We start from the raw sequence: 12,184 nt of genomic DNA on the forward strand, positions 1-12,184 counted from the left end.
ATATTAAATAGTAGTTCATATACAACTTTTATTTTCTTAATCGTATATTCATTTAAGCATAACATATTATCAAGGCATATTGCCACCACTGTTGTTTATAACATTTAAAATGCCTATTTAGTTCTTACTTAATTTTACAGGATACACTGGAACAGGCCCTCCATGTCTTTGTTAGCAGTTAAATGTATCTTTATGGTTTCAGTGTTGTTATCACAAATATCCAACTGGTTGATGAAACATAAACATAAAAAATACATCTATTGTATGAAGTGAACTGAAGATCGCCAAATTCCTTAACTTGTGCTCTCAATCACTTACCATATGTGGCAGCTGGATATTAGCTAGACTATGAATTAAAGACTGGCTTAAATTGGCCAATTCATGAAGAAGAGACTCATTTTGCTGTTCAATTACTTTGTTCTCCTCTTCTATCGTCTTCAGGTTGCTCTCCATTGTGGTAATCTAAAATGGACAAATTTGTGTACAATGTAATATAAGGCAAGCTGTTATAAAGCTCTTTGAAGGGAGAGAGAACAGAAATACCAAGGAAAGAAGAAAAAGGTCTATTCATTCACATTCAAAGAGGTTTTGCTTGAGTCTGCAATTCTGATCATTAAGGGTTTCACGTTGTATGATTCCAACAGCTTGTCTTTTTAATATTGGTAATAATGAATAAACCTGGATGCGGTTCCACTGCTTTACAGCTTCTCTTCTTGTGTCGAAAAGCATTAAGAAGGACCTTAGTTCTGCAAATTCATTCATGTAGTTAAACTCTCCTACTCCTAGAAGCCTGCTTTAGGGACATTCTGCAGTAAGTCATACATTTCTTGTGTTTTCTGCTAAAACTGTTTTCTGTTAGTTAAGCATGTGCAGCTCCTTGCTGCCAGTGCTTAGCTCCGTGACAGCTTATTTTGATTCTATGCAAATTCACAGGGCTGCTTTGCAAAGATGAACAAAGATTTTGCAAGGTGGAAGGAATGGAAGGAAAGTTGCATCTATCCAGGAGAGTGTGTCCCTGAGGCATGACTCAGGTGAAGGTAACTCTGAGTGTGTTCCCAGGTGACCATGCATGGTGCCCTGCTTGAGCTGAAAAGTGATACTGAATGGCAACTTACACAAGCTTGTGCAGAGCACTGTGCTAGTGAAGCTGGATGACAGCTGGCTGAACATGAGCCAGCATGTGTCCAGGTGGCCAAGGAGAGCAACAGCATCCTGGCCTGGATCAGAAATAGCGTGACCAGCAGGACCAGGGAAGAGATTGTTCCCTTCTACTCAGCACTGGTGAGGCCATATTTGAGCACTGTGTTCATTTTTAGAGCCCCTCAAAACAAGAAAGACACTGAGATGCTGGAGCAAGTCCAGAGAAGGACAAAAAAGCCAGTAAAGGATCTGGAGAACAGATCTTGTGAGGAGTGGCTGAGGGAACTAGGGTTGTTTAGTCTGGAGAAAAGGAGGCTGAGGGGAGGCCTTATTAGCCTCTACAACTACGTAAAAGGAGGTTGTAGTGAGGTGTGTGTTGGTCTCCTTTCCCAAGTAGCAAGTGATAGGACAAGAGGAAATTATCTCAAGTTGAACCAGGGGACGTTTAGACTGGATATTAGGAAAAATGTCTTCACTGAAAGAGTGGTGCAGGCATTGGAACAGGCTGCCCAGGGAGGTGGTGGAGTCACCATCCCTGGAAGTGTTCAAAAAACCTGTAGACATGGCACTTTGGGACATGGTCTAGGGGGCATGATACTGTTGGACTGAGGGTCAGATTTGATGATCTCAAAAGTCTTTTCCAACCTTAATGATTTTATGAACTGGCATACTTGATTATTGCAGTTACTGTCTTGAAGGCTGAAGTTTCCCTCCTCATATTTTCCCTAAAACTGAAGAATGTTCACTTGTACATACTCTGAAAGGATAACCTGTTGCTTGTATAAGACACACAGTTATTTAGAGATTTTTCTTTCCCCCCTCTCAACTTTCTGTGTTTCTGCCTGTGACTATTTGAGGCTGTGCCTTTAAGAAAGAGACAGTGTTGGAACACTCTGGCTGAATGTTTTTTGTATCAAAATGAAAACATGATATTCTAAATGAATTTCACTGGTAGATGGGCAGAATGCAACTTTAAGTTTTAGGGCAGTTGGAATTTTTCTGAGTTTCAGCCTGTTCTGCCTTTCCAGCCTGTCTGCTTCTCAGCAAACTAGCCAGAGCTGACCTTGAGATAAGCAAAACTAATGCCTGCATGTGCTTTTGAAGCCTAATAACATCTCTTTTCCTTAATAACTGCCTTTCTTTCTCTCTCTAACCCCTTTTTGGGAAAAAAGGGAGGTAGGGGGGGAGAGAGGGGGGTTACAGGGAGGAAAACCCTCCTCTTCTCAAGGAGGGAATTTTGTTGTGTTATTTTTCTTTGCTGTATATTTCTGTATATATATTTTGTAAATACTGTATAAATTGTGTTATATATAACCTGCATTCCATATATGCTTGTAAATATAGCTTTGCTTCTCCGACTGAGTTTAGCTGTGGTTTCTTTCTCTGTGGGGGAGGGAGAGCTAGGCCCTCTCTCGATCCACCACACTGCCTCTCTCATATCTTTGGACTTGCATGTTGAATTTCAGAAAATTTACTAGGAGACCTTAGATTAAAAATACTTTCTACAAAGTCTTAAGCAAAAAGACTTAAAGGAAAGAAAGAGTGAAGGAGAGTCCTGTGACTGCTCCAACTCAGAGAAGATTGCAGCATGACTTTTCACATTATTAAATATAAAGGATTCTATATGGAATGGAAGTTTCTGTTGTTAGAAAAACTTCCACTGACACAATTATACAGCATAGAAATCTGCATCAAACAAGACAGTTGCTACTTAGGTGTTCATAGAACTTCCACTATTTTCCCATTTTGTATTCCCCACCTGTGATTGAAGGCTTATTGAAATCTTGGTAGCCAAGCATTTTGTTTTGTTTAATATAATTCTAATGCTGCAAGTAAAGTGGACTGTTAACATTGCTCCTCTTAATAGATTGGTTATGACTATCATATAACTCTTTAGGTGATGAAAATGTACTTTGCATATCTTCAGAAGAACATATGAATTCCAAACTGAGCCCTTTGGCTCAGGTGGGATTTTCTACTAGGCATCAGGATCTAGAAGGCTAAGAAGAGGTAAATATTAGGCCAGACTGCCCAGAGACTGTGGAATCTGTGGTGTAGGAAGTAAATACAGGTTAGATAAGTGTCCATCAGGATTGGCTTAGGAAGAGTGGGAAGGAGCAAGGAAAGAGGACTGGTGGACAAAATAAAGCTTTGAGGTCTCCAGAAGCTCTATTTTCTACAATCCTCTTACTTATTTTAATGGGACTATGTGCCATTATTAGTCATTCTACCCTTTTTCTGCTGCACCAAGTTGTGAAAAACATCCTTTCAGCTCGATGGTAAAATGATCAGCTGAGGGTTTTGTAACCAAGAATACACAGGGGTCCCAGGTAGCGCTTAACCTGATTTCTAAGAATATGCAATGGCACTAGTCTGATACGTGAAATCTGGAAGTGAGGTGACTGAAGTGTGGTTTCTGTGCTCCTTTCAGAACAAAACCTGATGTGAAATTTGGAGCTAATACATGTTCAATACATGTTTTATATCCATGTTAATGTTACCATGGCTTTTAATTTTTTAAAAATTAACATGGCCAAAAGTAAAATAAAAAATGCAGAACATTATTGACAGCTGAAGCATTTACCTAATGTGCACACAACAGCCAAACTTCTTCACACTTAAAAAAAAATCTCAGATAAATCAGTCTGTGTCTGAATAGCACCTACAGCCCTCTATTAAGCAGAAGAAAACATAAGGCAGATTGGAAGCTGCCACGTCCAAAACTCAGGACAAAATTCCTCAAATATATAAATAATAAATATAAATCTATTTCCTGCTGGTGATTATTCTTGCTTTACATTCTTGCAGATTTTGTCTTTATTACCCTATAATTAAATTTGGTCACATCAAAAAAAACTGTGAAAAAATGTAAGTCAAATCCTATAAAGGCTGAATAATGACAACAGAAACCTGAATTAAGGCATAAAATTGAAATGAAGTTTCAGGATCGGTTTGGGTAAGATTTAAAAGTCAAACAAAAACCAAACTAGAGAGGCAGATCCTGTCTTCTAAATATACCAGAAGAGGAGGACAATGGACATGGTGCTGTTCTCCACAAGCAGCAAAGAAGTAATAAGGCATGGTTTACTCTGCGACCATCAGGATCAACTGGACAATTATGATTATGGGACTAAAGGCTGATAACTGGCGAGAACTATGGCAAATCTCACTGATGGTGTCTGTGCTCAAATTATGTGAAGAAAAATGAACTAGAAGCTGCATAGATGCTGGAAAATACCAATTAAAGAATCCAACTAATTTTCTTCCTTTGCTTTTTCCATCCAGTTTTAGGACTGAATGAGGTTTTGATTAATAGTTCAATGTTTTCTTTCAGGTTTCTTTTTTGTTTGTTTGGGTTTTGTCTCCTTGGTTTTTTTATGGAGCCTAAAAGGAATTAAGCTAGATTTGTGGAACCACTGCAGCTGCCAAGGGCTGCACTTAGCGTACCACATGATGAAGTGAAGTGTTACAGGTATTTGCTTCCCTACCTAAATTTTCTCTGCAAGAAATATCTGGCAAGAGCCATGATCATCTGGGCTCCTTCACCTTGTGACTTATGGTAAAGACTTTCATTTCACACAAAGGTTTAACTGCTATTAGAAAGGTGTAGCCTTATCAAGGGAAAATAGGTGTCCATGGCAGGTCATGCTTTTGTCATTATGTTAAACAATATATTTTGCTAAACATTTTTTTGTTGTTGTTGCTTGGGTTTTATTTGTGTTTTTTTTTTTGTGGGGTTTGTTTTGTTTTTTAATGACAGTAAGTGATCTGGAAATTGCATAACATATTTAATTTTCTGATATTAAAAATAACAACTCACAGATAAAAATCCTAATATGTAAGAGATGTAAAAGGGAACAATAAATTTCCTATATTTCTTTTAATCAGTTGTGTAGAAAAAGCAGCTGAATTTAGGGCTTCATAAAACTGTTACCTGAGTTCTCAGTTTAATCATATCAGCTTCCATCTGGGAGTTGGATTCATTTAGTTCTTTGATTTCTTCATCTAACTGTTTAATTTCTTCATCATTTTCTATGCCTGTGTGATATAAAAATAAAAGAGGTGTTAAAATAATTAAGCTTTAAATCAGAGTTCAGTGAATTAATTATTTCCATATTTGAACATAAATTTATTTCAAGCAAAAGTATTAAAGCAAAAAAGAAAAAGGAAATGTTCTTCCAGCTTGGCTCTGAGCAATCTGATCTAGTTAAAGATGTCCCTGCTCCCTGCTGGAGAGGTTGGTCCTTTCAAGGTTCCTTCCAACCCAAACCATTCTATGATTCTATGAACTTTTCTTTTGAAGTTAAACCAACACATTTTCTACTACTTTTCTTTGAAAAATTGTAGTCATTTTCCAGAGAGAGTGTTGAAAATGCCTAGAGGATCAATAAGACACACCTTTTTCTTTTGTATGCACTGATTTAACTTTATATTCTATGAAATGCACCCGCAGCAATAAATTCTTCTCCACTGTTATACGGAACTTATTTGAAAGACTGTGTCCACTTACACATCTTCTGAAGGAAAATAAAATATCCTAACATGCTGATCTCTTCAGATTACATTGTCATCAAAATCGTTTGTACCTAATTCAGAAGATTTTTTTTTCCCCCATCAGTGGAGTTTTGTTGATGTACAGGGATATATTTGGATTCTGTTGTTGCTTTAAAGAATGCCATGGTTCAGAAGGGTGTTATTAAATAATTTGTAAAATGGAAATTATTTCTGTGATCTTAGAGTACAGAATTTTAAAGGTACCTGCTTTTTTAAGGATTCAGACGGGAATAAAATGTAAAGGTGTTATTTATTTATCCTCTTAATTACTATAACAAAGCATAAGATAGTCCTGGAAATAGGTAGACCCATTTTATTTCAAGTCAGAGGAATAACCCCCATACTAAAAACAGAAGCTGGGGTTGAGTCGTGGGAGCATATCTCTTCAGAAAAGGTCCTGGGGGTCTTGGTGGACACCAGGTTGACCAGCAATGTGTCATTACAGCAAAGAAGGCCAACAGCTCCTTGGACTGCATTAGACAGAGCGTTGCCAGCAGATCAAGAGTCCTAAAGCTAGAGAAAGTGGCATTCCCACTTTATTCTTATTCCACCATGACTCTTGAATACCTTTCCCCACAGTGCCAAACTAATAGGAAGGATGCCACATGCCCCCCTAACTACCCAAAATATACATATACCACTCCATAGGGCATTTTTCTTGGGCATGGCAGATAGTTTTCAGTACTCCCCAGGTTGTAGAGAAAATTGCATCCAGATATTTCACTCCTTAGTTACTAGCTATAGAACTAGCTGTTGCTTGCTGTTGAGGGTAGATTTGGACTGGATATCACAAAGAATTTCTTTAAAGTGAGGGTGTAAGACACTGGACCAGGTTGCCCAGGGAGGTTGTGGATGCCCCTTCCCTGGAAGTATTCAAGGCCATGTTGGACAGGGCGTTAAGTAACCTGTTCTAGTGGGAGGAGTCCCTGCCCATGGCAGGGGCGTTGGAACTAGATGGTCTTTAAGGTCCCTTCCAAGCCAAACCACTCTATGAACAAAAGAAAGCCAACAGTTTCTCCAGCTACTCTGGCAGCGTGGGTTGAAATTGCCTCCTGCATTGGGTTGAAATTGCCTCCTGCACTGTGTTGAAATGCTTTTTAGTTCTCAAACACTGGCAACATCAACAATTCAGAAGACATGCACAGTCATGGACTAAATGAGTATATAAAGTTTTCCAAGATAACTCAAGACTTCAGCACCTCACAGAGGACCCTTTTGAGTCTCATTTATTTAAACTTAAACACCTACATTTTGGTTTTATTGCACTTACTACCCTGGCTTTCATCCAGAGTGCCTTGATATCTTCCCTGCAAGGTTCCCAGGAAGGATGCCAGATTACCAGAGATGAAATATCACAAGGCCATCTACAAGGCCAGAGGGTCCAGAGCCACAGCTCTGAAAGAATGCAAGGGAGAACATGAGAACTTAACACTCTGGAAATCAAACTTTTTCTCCGTTCAATCCTGCAACAGTATAAGACCAAACTATTGACCTCTGATGAATGAGATGGGACCCAGAAAATTATAATGTTCTATTTTACTTTGAAATATTTTAGTATTTTAGATTTCTGTAGACATTAACCCAGACCAGCCTGACCACTCCACTGCTGGTTCAGATTTTGACAGCATAAAACCCAGTTTCACTTCCACTGACAGAGGATTCACCATTTATACAAAGATTTAGACATGTAGGGGGAAAAAAAAGCTAACAGAGTCAAGGTAATTTTAGTTTACAGTGAAGTAATATTAAAAAAGGTAATGATTAAAAATTTACCATTACTAGCCCGCTGCTTTATTGTTAGCATTTGTTCTCCAGACAGCTTTGCTTTCTTCATTGCTGAAGTAGCTCTGGGGCATCCTGATAAACTGTGAACAGTAAGGAGCCTGTTAATTTTGATAGGTCATTGAAAATGAATCAGTAATCAAAGCCCATAATAAAAACACTCTCAGAGACAAAGTTTATTTTCACTGCCTAGCAGTGCTAGTCTGAAAAGAAACAAACCCAACTTACCAGGAGTGATTTAATGAGTTTATTCTTTCTTCCAGTCTTTTATGTATAGACAGCTAATACAAAAGTCAGGTATATCTTGCTAAACTCTAATCCTGGGAACCAGAGCCCAATTTTCTGAGGCTGCAGTGTTCTTAGTAAAAAGTTTTGTATGAATGATGGTAACTCTGTAAATACTCTCCTTTGAATTCACACGTCCCCACTCTGAACTTCCACCCTTTTTAATTCAAACGTGAAAGTGAATGCTGAGAGAAAGGGACATGAGCTGCCTCTCAACATCCTCTTACAAACATTTCACAAACTATCCTTTTCTTTGTGAATGTCACCTACCAAGCTGGCTAAATCCTTTCTTACAAAGGCAGTAACTACATGTGGAATCTCAGGAAAAGTCATTCCCATAAAAATGACCTTGTCTTAAGGGATATCTCTCTCTCATATTTTGTTACACTTATGGATGCAGACTCTGCTATCTCTTGTCTTCCATCTTGCCAAAATATTAAGCTTTTTAATTACACTGTGCAAACTAATTTGATGGCAAATGCAGGCTTGCCATAAAAAAAATGACAGTGCTCACTGTTTTATGATATAGCTGATAGCTGCAAATATCAAATTATTCCCTTTTTTAAAATCACATCTTTAATCAGGTAAGAGAAAATACATATCAGTTTAAGTTGATGGAAAACTGCAGTCTTCTAAGAAAGCTCTAAGAGTGAAGGGAATTTGAAAGCTCACTAAACAATTCCTTATTGCTTCAAAATCTAAGGACTCATAACCATTGCAACTGAGTACTATCACGTACTTCTCATTGCATGGAGTCACAAATTTCTCTCTCTCTGGATCTTAATTGTGCAAATCAAATTCAAAGTTATGACTCAAATAGTCTCTCTGCAATGTAGAATAAGACTGGCATCCCACCACCTAGGCTCCAGTGGAAAGCTACTAGATCAGGCTGTTTCTTGATACTGCTAGTATTATTTTATTACTAGAAGAGAGGTCAGGCATTGGAACAGGCTGCCCAGGGAGGTGGTGCTCAAAAAACCTGTAGACAGGTAGACATGGGTCTTTGGGATGTGGCTGAGTAGGCATGGTGGTGTTGGGTTGAGGGTTGGACTTGATGATCTTAGAAGTAATTTCCAACCTTAGTGATTCTACCATTTTATAACTTTTCCTATGGCTTTACACAATTTAAGAGAGCATTCACAGAATCATGGAATCATAGGCTACTGGGGTTGGAAAGGACCTCAGGAGATCAGCTAGCCTAACCCTGTGTCCAGGTTGGTTTTGAAAGTCTTCAGAGAAGGAGACTCCACAGCCTCACTGGGCAGCCTGGTCCAGTGCTCTACCATCCTCAAAGTGAAGAGGCATTTTGTTCAAAACTCCCAGAGGTACCAAATGTAACACACTGGAAGATATCAAAATCAGACCATGCATCAACCATTTCTGCAGGTCTTCAGTGGCAGATCTATCTCACCATTAACTGTATATTATATTTTAAGTGGATTAGCTCACTTTCCTGAGCCAGGCACTTAAGATTTCAATGAAGTAGATACTACGTTAATAAGCTAAATTAGAGGATTGAGTTATAATACGGTTTATTTAACTGTAATAAACTGTTTAGAAATAGGATGAGAATAGGAGTATACATCTTCTTTCCCCAGCTCTATTCTGAACAAAGTTACCTAAAAATATTTTAAATAGTTAAAAATATTAATTAGAACTTTTAGGATAAGTTTCTGCTCTGCAAGGAAATTCTATCTCTTCCCTTCCATGTTCTTGACTATATCTACTTTCCTGATGGTACAGGTTGAGAGCAACCAACAGAGAACACAAAGGCAAGATGAAAAATAAGAGCTACGACTTCATGAGACTGGAAGTGGGCTGTTGTACAAGAGCTGACAGAGGTGTAAAGTTAACCAAAAAGCTTGCATTGAGATTCCAGTAAGACAGGAGGTGGCTTCTAGAATACTGGGGCATGGAAGGAAACAAGACAAAAACGTAGGCATTTGTCTCAAATATCTTGAGATTTTATTTGCCTTCCTATGACTAGCAAACAAAAGAGCAAAAGTGAACACCATCTCAGTGCTCTAAGATGTAAGCAAAATACAGTTCAAACATATTACTATTATTATTATTATTATACCAGAGAAACACGCTAGCTATGAGTTTTGGTAAAAGTAATACTTGTCCTTACATCAAGTTTAGAGGCTTTACAGTTGATGCCTGTTTTCTGTTGCAAATGGAATTGGCTTGTAATCTCACATTGACTTTTACACAGACATGGAATTCTGCAGCTTGTTCTTTCCAGTAAAGAATTGGTAAAATGAATCACAGTTATCTCACTTGCTACTGTCATTGTTCTCATACACATGAAAAATCATACACATGAAAAATCATGAAAAAATAATAATATTCAGAGATGAGTATTCTTTCTATAATAAAAAATGAAAAAGGCTTCTAACAACATTGCTGGGGGTACAGCTCTAATAAATCCAGTGTCAATGTACTGAGCCATCTTTTATCTGTCAGATTGTGGGGCTTAAAGCTCAGGTGTTTTGGTGGAGCTATGAGAAACACCAATACCCAACTCCTGCATCCCTTCAATTTCCTGATTCAGCAAGAGCTGTGACCTGCTGCTGCCACAAGTCATCAACAACCAGCTGATCAACAGCAGCTTGTCTTGTTGAGATGCAATGTGTCTTAGCTCTTGATGAATTTCTACTGTTGGGCTTAATCTTAATCTCTAATCTGAGAAAGCAGTCTCGCACACCATCCTTTAAAGCCAACCTCTGCTATAATTAACATATTACTATGAAAAATTTAATTAAACTGTTAGATTACAGTGATCTAGGGTCACATCCTGCAAACTGTTCTATAAGACATGGGCTAAAATTTGAGGTGGTCTCAGTTTTTTTGCTGGTTGGCTGGAGACTTCTGACATTTATATTGGAAACATGCTTTTATTGGTAAAGTGCTAGTAGCCATATAAACATTACAAAATAAGGCAAATCCATACCTACACCAACATCTTACCCTGACTGCCCTAACAGGGTAATGGAAATCTAGAGGTATGCAGAAAGACTACAAGCATAAATTAGGATAAAGAGTATGTGGTGATTTAATGTTAGAGTTGAACACAGCATGAAGAATGAATTTTCTTTCTTGTTTAGGACTGTGGTTACATTACTTCAGCCATGTCTCGCCATATATTCAGTGGATCTAGAAAATAAGGTGAAATCAGTCTTGTAGTAGAAGGAAAATTAATCACAGAATCATAGAATAGAATCATGGAGTTGTTATGATGGGAAAACACCTGTAAGATCATTGAGTCCAACCATTATCTATTTTTACCAAGTCTAGTGCTAAACCATGCCCCTCGGTACCACATTTCTGCCTGTTTGAAACACCTCCAGGGATGGGGATTCAACCACCTCCTCAGGCAGCCTGTTCCAGTCTTTGAGAACTCTTTCAGCCAAGAAGTTTTTTCTCACAGCCAACCTAAACCCGCCCTAGTGCAACTTTTCTTCCCATCCTAAGGCCATTTATTCTCATCCTAAATGGGGAAAAAAAGCTTAAAAGGGACATCTTGCCAATATTTAGTACATATTTACCATGAAATTTAGTTTAAAATCAAATAAATGTAGGGTAAAATCCTGAAGTGCTTCATGGATATAATTGCAGTACCCTCAGGGATGTAAACAAGAGAGGCCATCAGAGTGGAGGATCATTGATCAAGTGGAGCAATTGTCTAGGTGACTGATTTTAGCTATCTGGGTTCCAGCTATGCTCTGTTAAATACATTTTTTGCCTCAGAAGACAGATGCAGTCTGGTCCCTGCTGAAGGTGAAGGAATTGTGCTGGGCTTGTCAAGTGAAAAAAACATTTTCCAAATAGAGAGCTAGGGATGTAGGAGTGGAGGAAACAAAGGTCAAATAAAATGCAGCTTCTCTGTTTGGTGTGCGAAGTGCTGAAGTTTACAAAGAAAGAAAGGACAGGATGTAGAGAAACCAGAGCCTCAACTGGGAGTACCCAAAAGGCATCTTGAGGGCTAACTTTTATAAACACTGTGAGATGTTTATAGATTCACTGCCACAGTAATTTTCCTAAAAGTTAAGAAAATGACACACTTTTCCTGTTTATTAAAAATAACATTGTCCATAGACTAGAGAAAGGAACAAGTCAAATTCAAGGGACCTTTTTTAACTAGAGATAGATCCAAGCCATGCCCCAGATGTACATCCCTTTGAAATTCAGGGAAATGTGAAGATCACAGTGGATACTACTGTTTTATTTTGTTAATGGATGAAACCTCAATTTTATGACTAAGTTCCTGAGCTATTTGGTAATGTTTGAAGTTCAAGTTAAGAGATCAAACTCAGTGATCAAAGTAGTCTTCTCCTTGGTTTAATATTAAACCCATGAACCACTCATTTTTTCTTTCTATGTTGAAGGATATCAGCTTTAGAGATTTCCTTATTCCCATTAG

At 38.2% G+C, this 12,184-nt stretch overlaps 1 protein-coding gene across 16 annotated transcripts in view; it reads right to left on the bottom strand.

The window, feature by feature from the left end:
• The window catches only part of MYT1L (myelin transcription factor 1 like), a 334,473-nt gene that overhangs the window by 573 nt on the left and 321,716 nt on the right, over positions 1-12,184 (bottom strand). For all 16 annotated transcript variants that reach the window (XM_054180000.1, XM_054179998.1, XM_054179996.1 and 13 more), the window contains 3 exons: positions 7,468-7,559; positions 5,075-5,178; positions 319-462 (listed from right to left, as the gene is read on the bottom strand). In XM_054180000.1, coding sequence (XP_054035975.1) covers positions 319-462; positions 5,075-5,178; positions 7,468-7,559 — 340 coding nt within the window. The remainder of the gene's footprint in view (positions 1-318; positions 463-5,074; positions 5,179-7,467; positions 7,560-12,184) is intronic.

The sequence above is a fragment of the Dryobates pubescens genome, chromosome 3 (assembly GCF_014839835.1).
Source record: "Dryobates pubescens isolate bDryPub1 chromosome 3, bDryPub1.pri, whole genome shotgun sequence".
Lineage (NCBI taxonomy): Eukaryota > Metazoa > Chordata > Aves > Piciformes > Picidae > Dryobates > Dryobates pubescens.